Source organism: Cucurbita maxima, unplaced genomic scaffold (genome assembly GCF_002738345.1).
Source record: "Cucurbita maxima cultivar Rimu unplaced genomic scaffold, Cmax_1.0 Cma_Scf00009, whole genome shotgun sequence".
Taxonomy (NCBI): Eukaryota; Viridiplantae; Streptophyta; class Magnoliopsida; order Cucurbitales; family Cucurbitaceae; genus Cucurbita; species Cucurbita maxima.
In genome coordinates this window covers 2,514,464-2,532,474 of record NW_019272025.1, presented here as the reverse complement: position 1 = coordinate 2,532,474, position 18,011 = coordinate 2,514,464, and the positions used below count along the sequence as shown (strand labels likewise).

Genomic DNA, 18,011 nt, shown 5'->3' with positions numbered 1-18,011 from the left:
GTGTATAAAAATTACGGTATAATATTGAAAATTTAGTGATCTACGAGTAAATACGAGGAGGGTTGAAATTGTAATTTAAGAAAATTGATAATATATAAAATTAATGGTGTGGGTTTGTGGGTCCCTAAGTTGTTGATAAAGAGGCAAAAAAATTTGGAGTGCGAGATAGGGCTTGTGTTTTATTCTCTAAAACATGGTGTTTCGGAATTTGTGACAGTTGCGGGATTATTTTATTATATCATATCTATAGTAATTAATTAATTAATTAATATATTTTTATTTACGTTTAAATTTTTATATAATAATTATATTTTAATTAATTGAGCTATATTCATGACATACTTAAATATTATTATTTTTATTGATTCGAAGTAATAAGGTTTTAAAAAATATTTAAAGCTGATAGGGAATCAATGAAAAAGGGAAAAGAGAGTGGTTGAGGGGCAAGTGGGGATTCCCATATTGCAAATGGAGCAAAATTATATTCTTACCGTCTTCCAAAAGGCATTTATATTATGTTTTTTCCCTTTTTACCCTTTTCAAATTAGCTTTAACTCGGTAATAATCCGTTCATTCGATTGATTTGACTTGATTCAGTTGGATCGTTTGATTTGTGGTTCTAAATGTACTAATTTTAATGTGATTTTAGGGCTCGATTCAGAGATTTTGAAAGCATATAGATATGCTCGAGAAAACCTATCTCAATTGACAAAGGTAATGATAATATTTTAGTCGTTGGTTCAGCCATAGTGTCACTCCTCCTATGATTATACTATGTGGGAATATTAGAGAGTTCAATGTACTTGTTGGTACACCGCTCAGTTCTTGTCTCTAACACCAACTATAGCAGCTCAAACTCACCACTAGTAGATACTGTTTGTTTTAGTCCATTATGTATTGTTGTTAGCCTCACAGTTTTATAAACGTGTATTATAAGGAATGTTTCGTTTCACTTTCCAAGGTCTTACAAATTAATGTATGATTTTCACACGATTGCAGAAAATAGTAAAGAGTATAGCTAGATTATCTAAATTAACGTGAACCCTATGATTGAAATATACTTGACGAACAATATTACCTAAACTCAATTGTTAAAGATAAGCTTAGATGAGCTACATTATATGAACCTAATGATTGAGACGAGCTAGACTTTGACCCGAGATTCTTATGATATAGTTGAGCTCAAACGAGGTGACCAAGTTAATAATATGCAAATCATATAATCACATAATTTAAAATTTTGAATTATATACAATTCCCATGTTTATTAAGAAAAAGACTTATATTTGGTTTATTCAGATTCCATTTAATAATAATGAGGACCCCACTAATATTTTCAAGCCATTAAGAATTATTAGCATCCAATAATAATAATAATAATTCGCTAAATTAATAAATAAATAAATAATTCTTTTAATTTTATAATTTGTTTAAAAATATAATAATATTATTTAAACTTTAAAAAAAATCAATATTAACATTCGACGATTAAAAAAAAAAGTGTTAATATATAGATAAAAATCGTCTTTCGACTTATCTCTAAGTTTTTTAATGTTATTCTTAAAAATTCACGAGTATATTTTAACATCAGATGAGTATTTTTTATTTTTTATTTTGACGGGATAAATGTATCTTTCAAGTTTTTATAAAAAAAATTAAAAGTATTAATAAAACTAAAGAATATTTCTTAAACACTTTTTACTTTTTAAAGCTAAAAAAAGGTATTTTTAAAATTTTTTAATATAATATGAAATTTCCATCTAAAACTAATAATAAATATATTTTTAATTTTTTTAAGTCTAAAAATATTATAGAAACTTTTAAAAATTTATCAATAAAGTTCAAAAATATTTTTTTATTATTAATTTAGCCATAAATTTTCAATACATAAATTTAAAAATAAAAATAAAAATAAAAAATGCTGGTATTTTGGATTAATTTTGTGGAAATAGAGTTTTTTTTTTTTTTTTAATTTTATTTTAAATCTTCTAAAATTATTGATAAAGAAATAAATGGGCACATGATGGCCATTTATTAAAAAAAAAAAATTGAATTATCCTGGGAGTTGTAAGGAAAAAAGGTAGAAGGAATATATTGAGATAAAATAGACATAAATAAATGGTTTTATTATTTAATTATTTAATTATATATTGAGTATGGATAAAGTGGTATGGATTCAATGTATTTGTGGATATATAATTGACCAATTTAATTATATATATAATTTTTGTTTCCCAAAAATAAAATCACACGTCATTTATGAAACTCTGGAATGCTCCAATTTCAGTATTTTTAAATGAATTTAATTTCTTCATACAACGTGTGCTATTATTCAATGTTTTAGAAATGTGTGTTCCTTTATTTAAACTATTATTATTATTATTCCAATTAAATTATCTTTTTTTTTCTTACAAAAATAGTAATGAATTAAAAAATAAATGGATTTAGTCCACCAAAACTTATTTTTATTAAAATTTATTAAATAATAATAATTTTAACAATAATTTTTATCCCAAAAATATATTATGGGATTATATTTTGACTTTATTAAGCAATATCTAACTTTATTTTACTTTTAAAAAAGTCAACCATAAGAAGACGTTTAAGAATATTTTAAAGATTTATTAGAGTGATAATCAAATTTAAATATGTAAAAGTATATATACTAAAATAAAATAAAATAAACTAAAATTTAGGGACTAAAATAGTATTTATATATTTATTTTGTAGAACTAAAATTTGAATTTTGTTGTATATTTAGGGTCCTTTCCATATTATTGGCTTGAGATTTTTTTTTATCCAAATATTTTTAAAATTATTTTAATTTTTTTTATTTATTATTTACATCTTTTTGGAGCAAAAATTAAATTAAGAAGGACCCATAAAATTTAACGAGCTGGGTTATGTTTGCACCACCCGCACCACCAACTGGTTAAACAGGTATATAATTCTAACCCCATCCTAATACTCTTACTTACAAAATCTAAATGTTTAAGCCGTTGGGTTATGCTCCTTATAGCGCGTAAAACAAATGCAAGTCGAATGGAAAGTGATGTTTCCAATGGCGGATAGGTGAGTAACACGTAAGTCCTTAGGAAGGGAACAACAGCTAGAAACAGCTGCTACTACCCCGTACACTAAGGAACAAAAGAAGGAATCCGCCAGAAGAGGAGCTGATTAGCTAGTTGGTGAGACAACAACTTATCAAAGTGATGGATCACTAACTAGTTTGAGAGTATGACCAACCACACTAGGACTGAGACACGATCTAGACTCCTACTGGGGGCAACAGTGGGGAATCTTTCTCAATAGGCAAAAGTCTAATAGAGCAATGCAAGGCCTACCGATCAGAACTTCTTTTTCGGAGAAGAAACATTAAAAATTTCCTTAATTATTTGTTATTGGAATATTCTCACAATAGTAAATGATAAAAATAAATAAAATAATAATAATAATAATAAAGAATTAGTAAAATGAGAATGGGGGAATTTTGAGTAAAGGTGAAGTTTTTGAGATTGACTGGTCGTTTCTTTCTTTGAAGCGCAGAGGATAAGATGATATGATGCCGTTTCAGACTGTTATGGCAGTTGGGCGGTTACAGCATATCTCCATTATCATTATTATTTTTATTTTTATTTTTATTTTTTATTTCTAAATAATATTATTAATGAATAAATAAAACAGAGCAAATGGGAGCTTTGATTAAAGCTGAAATTTTATTACTCTATTCTCAAGTTATCTCTTTCCTTTTTTTTTTTTTTTCTCGTTTATTCTCCTTCTTCCCTAACACACTCCCAAGTTTATTCACTTTTATATAACACACACCTCTTTCCCGACTCCGAAACGTTTTCATTTCGTCTCTATACTTCATTCATTAGTTCTCGTTTTTTGAAAAGGGTAAAGTTTGAAATTTGCTGATTAGATTAGAATGCACAACATGTGGGGAGCAGCGTTCTTTTAGGGTTAGTAATACTCCTCGAATGTCAAACTTGCATTTACGAGGAGTGGGAATTGTATGGATTTTATGATTCTTTTTTAATTTTCTTGGATGAATGTATTGTCGTACTAGTTTTACAAGTTGGGTTAGAAAAATCTTTAGGACCCACCTGCAGTTTGATTTGATTGTGAATAGAAGCAAAGGGTGCACGAGACCCGATCAAATTTGATACTATATACCATAGTCATCTCGATTATATTAATAAAGTTAACATTAACGTATTTTAATGTTGATTTTGTTTTTAGTTTTGTAACCGTTTAGGAGCCAAAAGTGTTCGGGCCAAGATGATAGTAAAGAGACAGAGGAAAGGAAAGGTATATTGATTCATGAATTGTGTTGCGGCTAATCAAGCGCCTAGAAATGCGTGCTTCTGCCCTCCTTTTCTCGCCTCCTCTCTCCCACATGCTATGCTCTCTTACTCTCTACTCTTTACTTTCTACTCCTTATGCCTATCCATAATTGGTTGGGTTAGTATTAAACTTTGACTTCAAATGGGTATAGAGATGTATATTATAAAGAGGTGGGCTTTCCGTTTTGGGGATTCCCGGATGGCCTTACCTTCAAAGTGGATTCCTCTTTGCAAAGTAAATTTTTTTTTTCCATTTTAAAAAATAATTCATTCCCTTCAACCTAAAGAGAATATGGACGAACGACGAATTTAACAATCAACCACACACTAACGATGCCTCACGTTATGGGCCTTCTAATAATATATAATTGGGTAATGTCTAGGCCCAAAATACAAATTGGGCTCTTTTTGGGCAATCTGCGCAGAACTAAAAAACAAAGCCCAACAAAATTGTTAAGAAATCCCAAGAATTTGCATTTAATATAAACATTAATATGGGTCCAATAGGTGTTGATATGTGTATGATGGTATGTTAGTAATTTAGGCAGTAACAAATAGTCATTCCCAACCTCCATTGTTATAGCTTCTGTCTTGTCTTTCTTGGTCTTGGCCTAGCCCCTTTCCGCTTAGAATGATCATTGTAATTTGTGGGAACTGTAAATCACTGAAGCACTCTGAGAACTGCTAAAGAGGTATAAATCAAGTCCCCAGTCAGTCAATGGGGGGAATAACAAAGTTTTGCATCTGTAGAGTGCTTGGTTGATGTTATTGTTTTATTAGAGTCTCAGACATCCAAGGAAGGATAAAGAACAGCAGAAGCTCTCAAGCCTGGCGAAGGCGAAAGCTCTCAGGCGGCCACTGCGAATGTTTTGAGAAACAAGCCTTCAAGATATCATCATCGTTAACACAATTCTCAAATACAGAATGGATCATAGAACAAGCAAAACCAACAATGCAGTGGGATTTTCTTTTATATGCAAAAAGTAAAGATATACCATCCAACAATGATCAGCAAGCCATGGAGGACAGAGCTGACAAAGTGAAAAGGATGGATATTAATTTGTGGGAACTGTAAATCACTGAAGCACTCTGAGAACTGCTAAAGAGGTATATATCAAGTCCCCAGTCAGCCAATGGGGGAATTTAGAAAACCATGTTTATGTAATCAAACAAAGTTTAATCTGTAGAGTGCATGGATGATATTATTGTTTTATTAGAGTCTCAGACATCCAAGGAAGGATAAGAACAGCAGAAGCTCTCAAGCCTGGCGAAGGCGAAAGCTCTCAGGCGGCCACTGCGAATGTTTTGAGAAACAAGCCTTGTATTTATCATCATAGACCCATAAACAAATTATCAATCGGCCGATTTAAAACACAAATCAAACAAATCCATTGAAATAATCTAACAAACATAAATCCACATTAAACACAGATAACGGATTAAAATTACGATTGGTTTCAAATCATGAATTTGAAAATCATGTTGAAAAACGAAGTAAAAATGTGGAAAAATCTGAATGCATAAGCATCATGAAGGACGCAAACGCCAGAATCTCATCTCCCAAAGATTATTATTGGCAACGTACAGCACTGAAAACGCTACAGAAAAATTAGAAGCGCATCAGAGACTCTAATTTATTGCCTTGAGACATAAGATAATCAGAACTCAAAACAAACCCCTCACAAATCGATTGGAAAAACATGTTGAAAGTCTCAGAACGTAAAAATCGATTGGATAATCCATCGAATTACTTTCTTAGATCGTACGGACAAATTTTCTACATCATAAAGTGCACTAATCTAACAGTCGTATAAATTACACAACACAGAAAAAAAGGATTAACAAAAATGAAATATCAAAAGATTTGAAGTGATTGATTAAAGAAGTATTGAAGTGATGCATATGGTTCAAACTACGATTTGGTTTCTAATCACGAAATTGAAAGAACTAGTAATGAATAATCCGGGCATTTAAATGAGTTTCAAGTTAGGGGAAAATCAAAATAGAAAATCATGATGTAAAAGGAAATTAAAATGTGGGAAAATCTGAATGCACAAGCATCATGAAGGACGCAAACGCCAGAATCTCATCTCCCAAAGACTACTATCGGCAACGTACAGCGCTGAAAACGCTACAGAAAAATTAGCGCATCAGAGACTCTAATTTATTGCCTTCAGAACAAGATAATCAAAAGAGAATGAAATCAAAACAAAGTCTCAAAAATCGATTGAGAAGACATGTTGAAGGCCTCAGAACATAATGTTTGATTGGATGCTCCATCGAATTACTTCTCAGATGGTACGGACAAATTTTCTACATCATTGGCCATAAGATATAAACAAAATCAAAAAATTTGAAGAACAAGATTTAACCTAGAACACAATTGAAGGATCTGATAGCCCGCGACCGTTTGAAGAATCATGGGATCCCTTGAGAGGACTGCTGAGGTGAGAAGCTTGATGGAGATCGTAGTATCGGGAGGAGTTTAAATAGAAGATATGTGGAAACCCTAGAAGTATATGGAGTTTCTGTAAAATTACTAATTTACCCTTATTCTCCTCGTTAATTTCATATTTTTCGGGTCAAATTGAGATATTTTTTAGACTAAATCAGATTATTCGGTTAAATCAGATATTTCTATCCAATCATAAATTTTTTAGGTTAGGTTCATCAATTGCTCGGATTATTATGTTTTTTTAATTTCCTTAACATGGACCAATTGAAAAGTATCTCGATCATGTTTTTTTTATTGGGTTGATTAATTGTTCCAGTCATTAGGTATCTAAGTCATGATTTTGTGATCTAAAAGTATCTAAATCATGATTTTGTTGGGTTGGGTTGATCGATTGTTCGGGTCAGTAGGTTTTCTCTTAACTCAGACAATTGAATCCCGTCTATCTCAAGCCGACTCGGCTTGATCAAACCCTAGACATTCATGTTCTAACAAGTATCTCGATCATTGTTTTTTGGGTTGATCAATTGTTCAGGTCACTATCTTTTGAACTCCCTGGACAATTGAATCATGTCTAAAAAGAGTATCTCAAGTCGACTCGACCTCATCCAACTCTCGACACCCTTGATCTAAAAGGTATCTCAATCATGATTTTTTTTGGATTGGGTTGAACAATTGTTCTGGTTACTAGGTTAAAATGTATATCAAGGCGACTCGACCTAATCCAACCCTTAACACCCCCAATCAATATTGGTCTAAAAAATTTGTGTTAGTGACTAATTAGACACCAAGCTTAACCTATTAATAACTTTTAAAGGCTTGGACAGATCCACGCTATTCCTCAAGTTTATAGTCTAGTATTTGCTATAGAGAGGGTTCGCGGGTGAATCCTTCCCTTCCCACCTGTAATTGTATCGTGTTCGGGTTCATGTTCGTAGCCAGAGAGAGTTGTCAAGAACTTGGAGATGGATGAATCAGACGGAGGTCAAAATCCAGCGCCTAACCTTACCTCTAATGGCGCCAAAGATTCGAAGGGCAAGTCCTGTAAGGGCTGTCTCTATTACTCTTCACTTCAGAAATCCAAATCCAAAACGCCCACCTGCATTGGATTGTCCAAAACTCTCGAGCAAGGTACCTCTCTCGCATTCTTTTGTTCAGATTCCATTTGATTAGCGATTACCATGAAATGCACGATATCGGTAATTAGTTCAGATGCTTTTAGATTCGTTAATTTGTTGTATTCAATTTCATTTTTGATCTTCTGGGTGTTTATCTTTTTTTGATTGCCATTTTGGGTTCTGCAATGGCCGTCTCTTGAAATTCAATGGTCACCGACTCACCGGTGTTTGGTCTTTTCCGTATGATTATGGCGGTTGTGCATAGTGTTTGAAGGCTGTCTTGACTTTCTTTGATCTGATATTCCCGTAGAAAAAGCGAGTGTATAGATTTTATCGAACAAGTGAAGGGCATTTCTTTGTTGTTCCTTCCTGGCCATGGAGACCAAAGGAACATCTTAAATGGAAGTCAATTGATTTCATGAATGGATGACCCTTCATAATTGTAGTAAGGAGATTGTTGGTGTCCATGGGGAGCTTAAACACCATGTCCCACAAGGTCTTGGGCGTGGTGGCTCAATGATAAAAGGCCTTTTGGGTTAAGCCGCCATAACCACATATCTTGATGTAGACGCGTGAAGGAAAAGACAAACAGACAGTAGAGATAATTTTGGGAACATTATTCTTAGGAGTAGGGACCTTACGGGATCGAAATGAAAACTGGACTACCCTTGCAGAGGAATGGCTAAGCATGGTTAGTACTATAAGTATAAGAAAAGACAAGACTATTAGCTGAATGAAGAATATAGAATGAGCTTCATTAGTTTCATTTAGAAGTTACAAGTATGAGAGAAAGTAGGAGTCCTCACAAAAGACGATTTCTCGGTAAGTGTTTGGGGATCAGTAGAATGAGCTACATTAATTTCACTTAGAAGTTAGAAGCATGAGAGAAATTAGGAGTACTCGCAAAAGACGATTTCTTGAAAGTGTTTCCGGTGTCTATAGCATATCTGGGTAAGGATAATTTTGTGTTTACAGTTGATGGTAGGGATGGAATATTGGTGTCCGAACTATGGTGTAGGACTGTGCTGGTTAAAAAGAAACCAGAGGTTGTTTGAAGATAAATCCTCTACTTTTGAGTCCTTTTGTAGCTGTCTGCCTCTTGTGGTGTCACAAAAATAGCAAATTCTCTTGTAATTCTCTTTTATTAGTAGTATTATTATTATTATCTTACAAACTAGAGCAAGAAAGAGCGGAATCTCTGTAGATCATGGAAAATTTCTTTTGTACTTATCGAGTGTAGTTGATCACTAACAATTAGAAAATCTTATGTGAAATTAGCTTCCCTGGGAGGGAGATGCCACTTCCCCTACATTTAGGTTGTGAGATCCCACATCAGTTGGAGAGAAGAATGAAGCATTCCTTATAAGGGCGTGGAAATCTCTCCTTAACAGTTGCGTTTTAAAATCTTGAGGGGAAGTTCGAAAGGGAAAACCCAAAGAGGATCATATCTACTAGCGGTGGGCTTAGGCTGTTACAAAGGTATCAAAGCCAGACACGGAGCGGTGTGCCAATGGGAACGCTGACCCCCGAGGGCGGTGGATTGTGAGATCCCACATTGGTTGGAGAGGGGAACGAAACATTTCTTATAAGGGTGTGAAAACCTCTCCCTAACATACGCGTTTTAAAACCTTAAGGGGAAGTCCAAAAGAGAAAGCTCACAGAGGACAATATTTGCTAGCAGTGGGCTTGGGCTATTACAAATGGTATCAGAGCTAGGCACTGGGCGGTGTGCCAGCGGGGACCCTTGGACCCCAAGGGCGGTGGATTGTGAGAACCCACGTCTATTGGAGAGGGGAACGAAGCATTCCTTACAAGGGTGTGGAAACCTTTCCCTAATAGATGCATTTTAAAAAATGGTTTTAAGACTTCTTACCATTGAAACTTCACTTTGTTCACATTGTAGTGCAATTACTTGTGTCCCTTGCCTCATTCACCTTGATCACTTTTTAAAATATTCGTGGATTGAAGTTTGGTTTCCTTCAATATTTAGTAGTTCTCAACTACAAATAACATTAACATTTCATGATATCTATAGTAACATTGATTTTTATAAGCAGTACCCAACTACATAGTGGGAGAAACTGAGTTGGAAGCTTCAAAAGAGGGACGCAGTCTTGCAGACTTCAAATATGCTTGTGTTGGTTACTCTGTCCACTTAGAAAAGAAAGATTCACCAAATGATGTGCAGAACAAACAGGCTGAGCTGCCCTTCTGCGTTGGTTTAGAGGTTTGTAATATCTCAACTTTTCTATGAGATGCAAAAAATATTAAAATAGCATCATTTCCTTTCATGCTAAATTAACAAAAAAAAAAAAAAAGTTTTAAAATACCCTTATTGTTAGTATATTGAAACGGTTAGTACTTTGTTTCCGAATACTACTTTAGAAGTTTAACTTTCAAAAGTAGCAGTTATTATCCTCAGTAGTATATGGTCAAAACCGTTTATCTACATCCCATAGACTACCTCCCTCTTTAATTTCCTCTCTCCTATGATTCAAAGGTATTTGTGAAACACTTCAGTTCAGATAGTTTAAGTGTATAAATGCTCTAATGTTAGTAGGTAAACATTAAAATGCTGTTTTAAGCTGAGTTCTTAATCTTATGAATGTGATCTTGTCAATAACATATGCTTGTTAGGTATTGTTGGACAAAAGGCCAGCGGAACATTCCCAAGCTCATGTTCATGATAAAACTGAAGGTACTACAAGTTACCATATCATAACTTTTCGAGTACTAATATCTCTCAGTTTTTAGATAGATATCAGGTGAGGGCGTTCGAGATGTGGCTAGGTTTAATGCCTACTTGCGAGTGTTAGTTACTAGACGTGACCTTTCTGTAATTCTGAGTTCGCTCTTATTCATTTGAATCGAAGTCCTTATCGTTGTTAGAGTCAGACTCCTTTCATTGGGGCTTGTTTTTTTCGTATGTGCCTGTATATTCTTTCGATTCCCTTTGATCGAATTTAGCGTGAATCCTCGTCTAGATCTTCCTATAGGTTTTAGAGATATCGGGTGAAGGGGTTTTTGAGAGGTGGCTTACGCCTACTTGCGGGTGTTAGTCACTAGACGTGTGAGATCTCACATTGGTTGAAGAGGAGAACGAGACATTCTTTATAAAGGTGTGGAAACCTCTCCTAGCAGACTGTGTTTTAAAAACCTTAAGGGAAAATCCGAAAGGGAAATCCCCAAAAGGACAATATCTATTAGCGGTGGACTTGGGTTGTTACAAGATGTGACCTTTTTGTAATTATGAGTTTGCTCCTAGTCGTTTGAATTGAAATCCTCATCATGGTTAGAGTAGACTCCTTTCATTGGGGCTTGTTTTTTCGTATGTTTTTGTATATTCTTTCAATTCCCTTTGCTGGAAGTTAGTGTGAATCCTCGTCTAGATCTTCGTATATTCTTTCATTATATAAAATCCGATTCCGAGATCGTCGAACCCTTCATCCCATGTCATAGAGATACTAATCTTCAAGTTTGGTCTTGATATTCAACAGATAGCCCTGCCTTTCCACAGCCACGCAACTATAAACCGTCCTATGCAGCTGGAGACGAGTACCTAAACAGGCAAGAACTTCTTGACACACTTTTATCTTTTCACTGCTAAGCATGAATGTCACATAATCTTAATACCCAAAGAGTGCAACGCTCAGGTTTACACGAAATGCAGTCCTTGTCGCATCAGGCGTAGCGAGGAACATGAACAAAGTTTGCATCTACATAAAAGAAAGCTTCGACGATATTTTACACCCTTACCGAAGACGACCAAAATGATGTACGTCCATGAACTGCTAGAATAAAGATCAGTCATCACAGTAAATAGGTATGTTGCAGAACGCCGACAACGCCCGATCATACGTAATATTGATCAAATTCACGTCCTTATAACTGTGTAAAGATGACGTCAAGGGAGCACGTCGTCTTTACGTGGCTGTAATAAATAATGTAACGAATTTAAATTCTTATGAGTGTTCAAGCCATTGATTGAAACCTCGAGATAGAAAATTTTGAATTACATAACTTTTTAGAAATTGAATGAAAGATATCTAATATGTGTGGTTGTGATGGAGCATATGAAATGCCAATATACTTTAAATTTTCAAATTTGCTTTTTAAAATTTTGAATTTTGAAAAAAGAATTATATTTTTAATTAAAAAAAAGAATATTTATGAAGAAAGTGAGCATTAATGTTTGGTGAATGAAATAGCACCACTTATGGCCCCTCCCCAAAAGTAGAGATAATATCAACCACTCACCACCACTCACCTTTATTGCTATCTACAATCCCTTTAATAATGTCTCAACAACAAATTAAAAGCTTCAATAATGTTCGAAAATGCTCGAGGAAAAAAATCGAACCAAAATTTTAGAACAGTATGGTATCTAAATCGTATATATGGACACGGTTTTGTAAAATTGTGAAGATTTAAGGTAAATTGTGTACAAGTTTCCCATGTATGACTCGTATAGCGTGTACTTGAGTCTATGTTACTTGTGTGCAGGTTTAGAACTTGTGTACCACGTCCCGAGTTTTACGGTCCCTAACAAAACCCTATAGCTTTCTTTTCTTCCTCCACTTTGTGAGCCAAAAATATGTGCAAGCATATGAAATGCAACCTAGTGGAGGGTTTCTTTTCACCGACACTTCTAATATATTTGTCCACGTTATGTTTCTTCCTTTGTTGGGTAAGTTTGAGGAAGCTCGAAAATATTCTTCGGGTGGTGTTTGCCTTCCAGGGTTATACTGGAAACTATGTCGAGCTAGTCATGTTGAAACTTTAGAGATATTAAGCCCACTAATATCCATTCACATGACTCGTTACCATCATATTCGCAGTGGAACTCATTCAAGACGACAACCACCATATGATACACGAGTTTCATCTTATTTTATTTTATTATAAGAATTAGATATTTATTCGATCCAATTTTATTATTTCTCGAGAAAAAAAATTACGTCCGAGAGAATAAGAGTATTTTATATTAGTAAACATAGCTTAAGTAATACAAAAATCCCCTTCTTTTCCTACCTAAGCATATCTAATCTACTCTAAATTAACAATTATCTAATTAATAAAATTAATTTCACAATTCCTTGGACTAATTTCTCCTCTAACCCTACAAATACAAAATGGAGTCCTTTTTAGCTAAAATCTGCCCTTTTGGTCTTTTTCATCTTTCCGGTCCAACAAGCTCGGTTCGCTTTGTTTAGTAACTCGGGACCATTGGGGCCAAATCGGACGCCGGTTCAGGGACCTCTTTCGTCTTCCTCATTTCAAGCACTTTCCGATGACTGTTCGAGTGAATACCGCTGCAAAAAGTGGGACTCAGCGCCGGTCTATACTCCGGGAAGAGGCGACCGGATTTATACCGGACCCCACAAGCGTTACAGAGCGTTTTGGCCCCGTTTGGACCGGTCCGCCACTGTGGGGTCCTCTGAACAAGACAATGGCTGCACCGCCGCGGAATCTGACCGGTCGGGCCGACGGGTTGAAAAACCGCCGCCGCCGACGACGACTTTTTCCTCTGCTTCATCGTTGGCTCGCCGGAGACGTTCAAAGAGTCCACGTTCTCGCCGGCGTCGGAGAAGATGAACCAAGGTGCGGCGGAGGAAACACCGGAGGACGAAGACAAGGACGACGACGACGACGATTGGTTGAGAGAAGAAGTGTTGGATTTTGCTTGACGAAATTGTCTCGGCCTTTTCGTCCTCGGTTTGACCGGAAAAGACGTCGGCAAACACGAAATTACAGCTCCGGTGAGTTTCTTTTCTGGTTTGGAGCGGTTCAAAGACACAGCGGCGCAGGAATATTCCGAGCCAGAATCATCGACGAATTGAGAAACCCATTCAAGGTCCGCTAAAGCATCGCCCTGAGAAGTGGGATTTCGATTTTGATTTTGATTCTGAAATCTTCAAACAATTAGAACCAAAACACAAAAAGAAAAAAAACCCAGAAATTAATTTACCGGAATAGCAAGCTCAACGGCAACAACCGCCTTCGAGCCCTCTTCTCCGGCGGTCGGAAACCCGCCGGACTGGTTCGAATACGGCGAAACAGAGAGCCGATTTTTCTCAAACTCTTCGTAATCGTCGTCTTCTTCAACTCTCAAAGCAGACCCATGTTCGAAATCTCCATGAGAGAAGTTCAAAAACTCGTCGACCTCAAAATCCTCGCCGGCGACGAGATCAGCTCCGTTCGAACACTCATCATCCTCCACCATATCGTCTGGTTGAGCAAATTTCATGGCTAATTCCCAGTGGAAACTCGATTTCAAAGCCTTAGCCTCCAAACACTCCATTTTTTCTACAACCAAACCACCGAAACAAATGCCTTAGAAATATAAATCATTAAAATAAAAAAAAATAAAAAAGTCTTATTTTTTTTCTGTTCTTGTTCTTTGTAATAATTAGTACCTGTTTGAGAGGGGGGAAAAATAATTGCAGGGAGAAATGGAAAGATGGGTCAGATGGGCAGTTGCAGATTCCAAAGTTTGAAAGGATAAATTGGCCTTTTTTGAAATATGTCAAATAATTTATTTTGAATTTGCTTTGATTTTTTTTTTGGTAAGGAGACTTCATTTTTACCTATCATCTAGTAGGCCCGACTTCACCCGACTTCACCCGACTCGACTCGACATCGTCAAACCAAGGCTCGAGTCTAAGCTTAAGTTCAACGAGCCTTAAATATTGTTTAAACTTGAACCATTCAATATTCAATTATTCACTCTTAATTTAATTTTTTTTCTTTTTAATTCAACCGATTAAAATATATATAAATAAAATTTAAATATATGAGACCCACAAATGAGAGAGATGAGATGAGATGGAGGGTCAAGATTGGATGTTGAGATGAAGCCTTGGTTAAATAAATTTCCTATTTTTTGTGCGTTGAAATTTCTATTATTTTTACGAAAATGGAATTTTCGGCTTTTTTGGATTTGGGCGCGTTAATTACGATTCTAAATTGCCTCCTTTTTTTTTTTTTTTCTTTTAAAACTTTTATACGCATGCTTTTCTGGCGGGCTTTGTGCGCCTCTTATTATCCCTACCTCACAGGCGCGTGTAATAATCCACCACCGTCCGATGGATAATTCCTTGAATCGAACGGTAAATTGCGAGGCTCGTGAAATGCACGGGGTGATTGATTCTGTTATTAGAGATAGATTATGGAAACTCGCGTTGGCAGGCACCGTGAGCGCGTGGCATAATTCACCTTTTCCTTTTCTTTTTTCATAAATTAATACAAATTTTATTATTATTCAAAGCAGCTCACAAATTAAAAATATTTTTATTAATTTAATCTATTTTAAAATTTTTAAATCAATAAATACAAGTTTATTTAAATAAAAATAAATATTTTTTCCATGAGATAATTTAATTGTTGCACCCAAGAGACCTCTTATTGGCAATTTGCACTAAAGAGGGAAGTGTCTCAACCATGTTTGTCTAAGTCGTATTACTTATGGATGTCGGATGTCTCGGCCATTGATATGAACCAAAAGACATCAATCATACAATATACTTTAATGAAGATGTGAAGAAAAGGTTTGTCAAAATTATCAAAAGATGTTTCAATTCATGCCACATTGAAGAAGAATGAAGTTTGATTGTTATAAATTTTGGGTGGGTTACAATTTAGAGTTATTGTATTTCATTTATATATTTTAAGACTTTATTTACTATAGGTTACAATTACATAATGGTTAATTATGACCATTAAGTATGAATGTTACAACTCTTGGAATGACTTTAGTAGTTTCATTTTGAGGCTATATAAAACCATGTATGTTGTATGTGTAAGAGACTTGAAAAAAATAGTAAAAAGAAGCATTTGTGCTCTTCTTTAGCCAATGGCTAAGTTTCTTTGCAATTCTATGTAGTTTAGGTTGCATGTAGAATCATTCAAGCTCGACATAATCAATCTTGCTTGTGGAGTGATTCGAATCTCATGGAAGTGTTCTTGCCTTGAGATATTTGATCAACAAGAATCATTCAAGCTAGACATGATCGATCTTGCTTGTGGAGTGATTCGAATCTCAAACAATGTTCTTGCCTTGAGATATTCGATCAACAAGGTAATCCGAATCTTACTCCCCTTGTAGTGGTTCCTTATCTTATCAGTCATGCTTGTTTAAAACGTGTTGTTCGTAGTCGCACGTCCGTTCGAAATCCCTTTAACATGCTTTCATGTTAGAGAGGTATTTATTATTTCATGTTGTGTCAATACAAGAGTGTATGATCATTTACCAAAATCATGTCTACAATCATCACGATTAAAATACTTCAAAATGTCAATTCTTTATACTTTGGTTATATGCTATCAAAACCGTTGTTGTTGCTTACTCGTTTTTAGCTTATAACAAAGCTTTCTCTAAAAATTGTTTTCAATGTATTTTCTCGCTCACGTTTCCTAAAGCATTTCTCTCGTACATCGATATTATCTGCAAAATGTGAATTTCATGTAACTAACTTATTCATTAGGTTAAAATAAGTGTCGCACAATCATTATTTTGTTACCACAAGAGTGAGATTATGACAAAGAATTAGTCAAATCGTCCTTTCCAATGGTAAGTTAACTAAAGCAATTGGTTTTTTCGATACACATAGAACATCTATTAGTCAATTTAATTATATTTCACGTCCATTAATTAATTAAAATAAATTTAATAAGCATGTTATTCCAAATATCCATATATTAGATACTGTTTTTTTAGTTAAATGGGACCGCACGGGATTTAACTATATAATAACTGTCTTTCCATTAAATTATACGAGTTGACTAAACTTAGGGTAAAAAAAATATTACATAAATTCCACATTTTAATTATCCGATAAAAATTAATTTTAAGATCACCTTCGTAAAAATAGCATCTTATTTATATATTTTTTGATATATTAAAAAATTTAATCACGATTAAATAATTTTCTTTTTTCCTCTCGATTTGGATTAGGTTAAATGTTTGAAAAATCGAAAACCTGGGTCAGCTTACATGTTTACATTATTTTTATAACCCGAAAAATAAGTTATAATCTAATCGAACCCTAATATTTGACTACTATAACTAATGTTAGCGATGAACGTATGTATTATAGATAAATAAATTAAAAAAAAATTAATCATTAAAAAAATAAGAAAAACCTGACTTGAAAATAGAAAATTGAGTTGTAAATACTGACTCGTTTTGGTCACCTACAATATCCATCTATATTTTTAGATTGATCCGAAAGATTTCTCACCTCGATTCAAATCAGGTAAATCTCGGGCGGCCTGATTTTTTTAATTATTTATTTAATTGAAATAGAGAATTCCAAAAAAATAATAATAATAATAATAAATTAAGCCTAGTGGGTTTTTACTATTTTGGATTTTTTTTTTTTTTTTTTTTTTTTTTGGCAAAATCGATGTTCGGCCATCTTTGACGAAAGCAAGCCTTTTCATCGTCCACTTGCCCCATCTTATCTTTTTATTTAATTTATTTATTTCATTATTATTATTATTATTATTATTATTATTATGGTTAATATTTTCATCATTTTATAATATTCAAATTTTAAAATTCCAATTTTAGCAAATTTAGCTCATAAATGTTCTTAGAATATTCAATGGTAGATTGTGACGTTGACACTAATAAAAATCTACATTGTTTTAGTATCCCATCAAATAAAGAAACTTTATGGTAATTATTTTCTTCCGATGACTTGGGTTGACTTTGTTAGACGAACACGACTCTCCACAATGTTATAGTATTGACCAACCCAAAAGACTTTATAAACCCAAAAGTGTATTCTTAGATTATAAACCCATGACTATTCCGACACTTTCATCTAACAGACTTTAGGCTAATTGATTAAATAATATGAGACACTTTCATCTAACATTATATGGACTAAATTTCTAAGTGTTTATAGCTATATTCTTGAATAGCTATTAGTTTAGTTAGGGTGTTTATGGGTTGGATCTGTTAGACGAACACGACTCTCCACAATGATATGATATTGTACACTTTGAGCATAAGCTCTCATGGCTTTGCTTTGAGCTTTCCCAAAAGGTCTAAAACCAATGGAGTTAGTATTCCTCATTTATAAACACATG

General features: G+C 34.2%; 2 protein-coding genes and 4 non-coding genes across 8 annotated transcripts; 1 reads left to right on the top strand and 5 right to left on the bottom strand.

Annotated features, from left to right (window-relative positions):
* Positions 1–5,126: 5,126 nt before the first annotated feature.
* Positions 5,127–5,253, bottom strand: LOC111484614. The gene has a single exon (XR_002718540.1). It is a non-coding gene; the product is annotated as a small nucleolar RNA SNORD14 (small nucleolar RNA).
* Positions 5,254–5,333: 80 nt separating this feature from the next.
* On the bottom strand, positions 5,334–5,434 carry LOC111484628. The gene has a single exon (XR_002718553.1). It is a non-coding gene; the product is annotated as a small nucleolar RNA snoR99 (small nucleolar RNA).
* Positions 5,435–5,563: 129 nt separating this feature from the next.
* LOC111484612 lies at positions 5,564–5,686 on the bottom strand. Its single transcript, XR_002718538.1, has one exon. It is a non-coding gene; the product is annotated as a small nucleolar RNA SNORD14 (small nucleolar RNA).
* Positions 5,687–6,590: 904 nt separating this feature from the next.
* On the bottom strand, positions 6,591–6,673 carry LOC111484638. Its single transcript, XR_002718563.1, has one exon. It is a non-coding gene; the product is annotated as a small nucleolar RNA snoR117 (small nucleolar RNA).
* A 942-nt stretch (positions 6,674–7,615) lies between these two features.
* On the top strand, positions 7,616–11,947 carry LOC111484301. The gene is made up of 5 exons (XM_023130845.1): positions 7,616–7,929; positions 9,974–10,143; positions 10,554–10,614; positions 11,414–11,483; positions 11,570–11,947. Exons 1-5 carry the CDS (start codon positions 7,764–7,766, stop codon positions 11,688–11,690), a joined length of 588 nt encoding a protein of 195 aa, XP_022986613.1. The 5' UTR covers positions 7,616–7,763; the 3' UTR covers positions 11,691–11,947.
* Positions 11,948–12,877: 930 nt separating this feature from the next.
* Positions 12,878–14,438, bottom strand: LOC111484266 (GATA transcription factor 5-like). Of its 3 annotated transcripts, none has more exons than XM_023130794.1 (3): positions 14,333–14,438; positions 13,885–14,222; positions 12,878–13,821 (listed from the first exon to the last, which is right to left on the bottom strand). In XM_023130794.1, the coding sequence occupies exons 2-3, from the start codon at positions 14,215–14,217 to the stop codon at positions 13,126–13,128; spliced, it is 1,029 nt and encodes a 342-aa protein (XP_022986562.1). In that variant the 5' UTR covers positions 14,218–14,222; positions 14,333–14,438; the 3' UTR covers positions 12,878–13,125. The 3 variants fall into 3 exon arrangements, with proteins under 3 accessions (XP_022986562.1, XP_022986563.1, XP_022986564.1); XM_023130795.1 differs by having other exon boundaries at positions 12,878–13,815; XM_023130796.1 differs by having other exon boundaries at positions 12,878–13,788.
* Between the last annotated feature and the right edge of the window lie 3,573 nt (positions 14,439–18,011).

Coding starts and splice junctions, on each gene's coding strand:
- LOC111484301 (XM_023130845.1), top strand. CDS start 7,764: ATGGATGAATCAGACGGAGGTCAAAATCCAGCGCCTAACCTTACCTCT. Junction 7,930..9,973: donor GTCCAAAACTCTCGAGCAAG/GTACCTCTCTCG, acceptor TTTTATAAGCAG/TACCCAACTACATAGTGGGA. Junction 10,615..11,413: donor TGTTCATGATAAAACTGAAG/GTACTACAAGTT, acceptor GATATTCAACAG/ATAGCCCTGCCTTTCCACAG.
- LOC111484266 (XM_023130794.1), bottom strand. CDS start 14,217: ATGGAGTGTTTGGAGGCTAAGGCTTTGAAATCGAGTTTCCACTGGGAA. Junction 13,822..13,884: donor CCGTTGAGCTTGCTATTCCG/GTAAATTAATTT, acceptor TGAAGATTTCAG/AATCAAAATCAAAATCGAAA.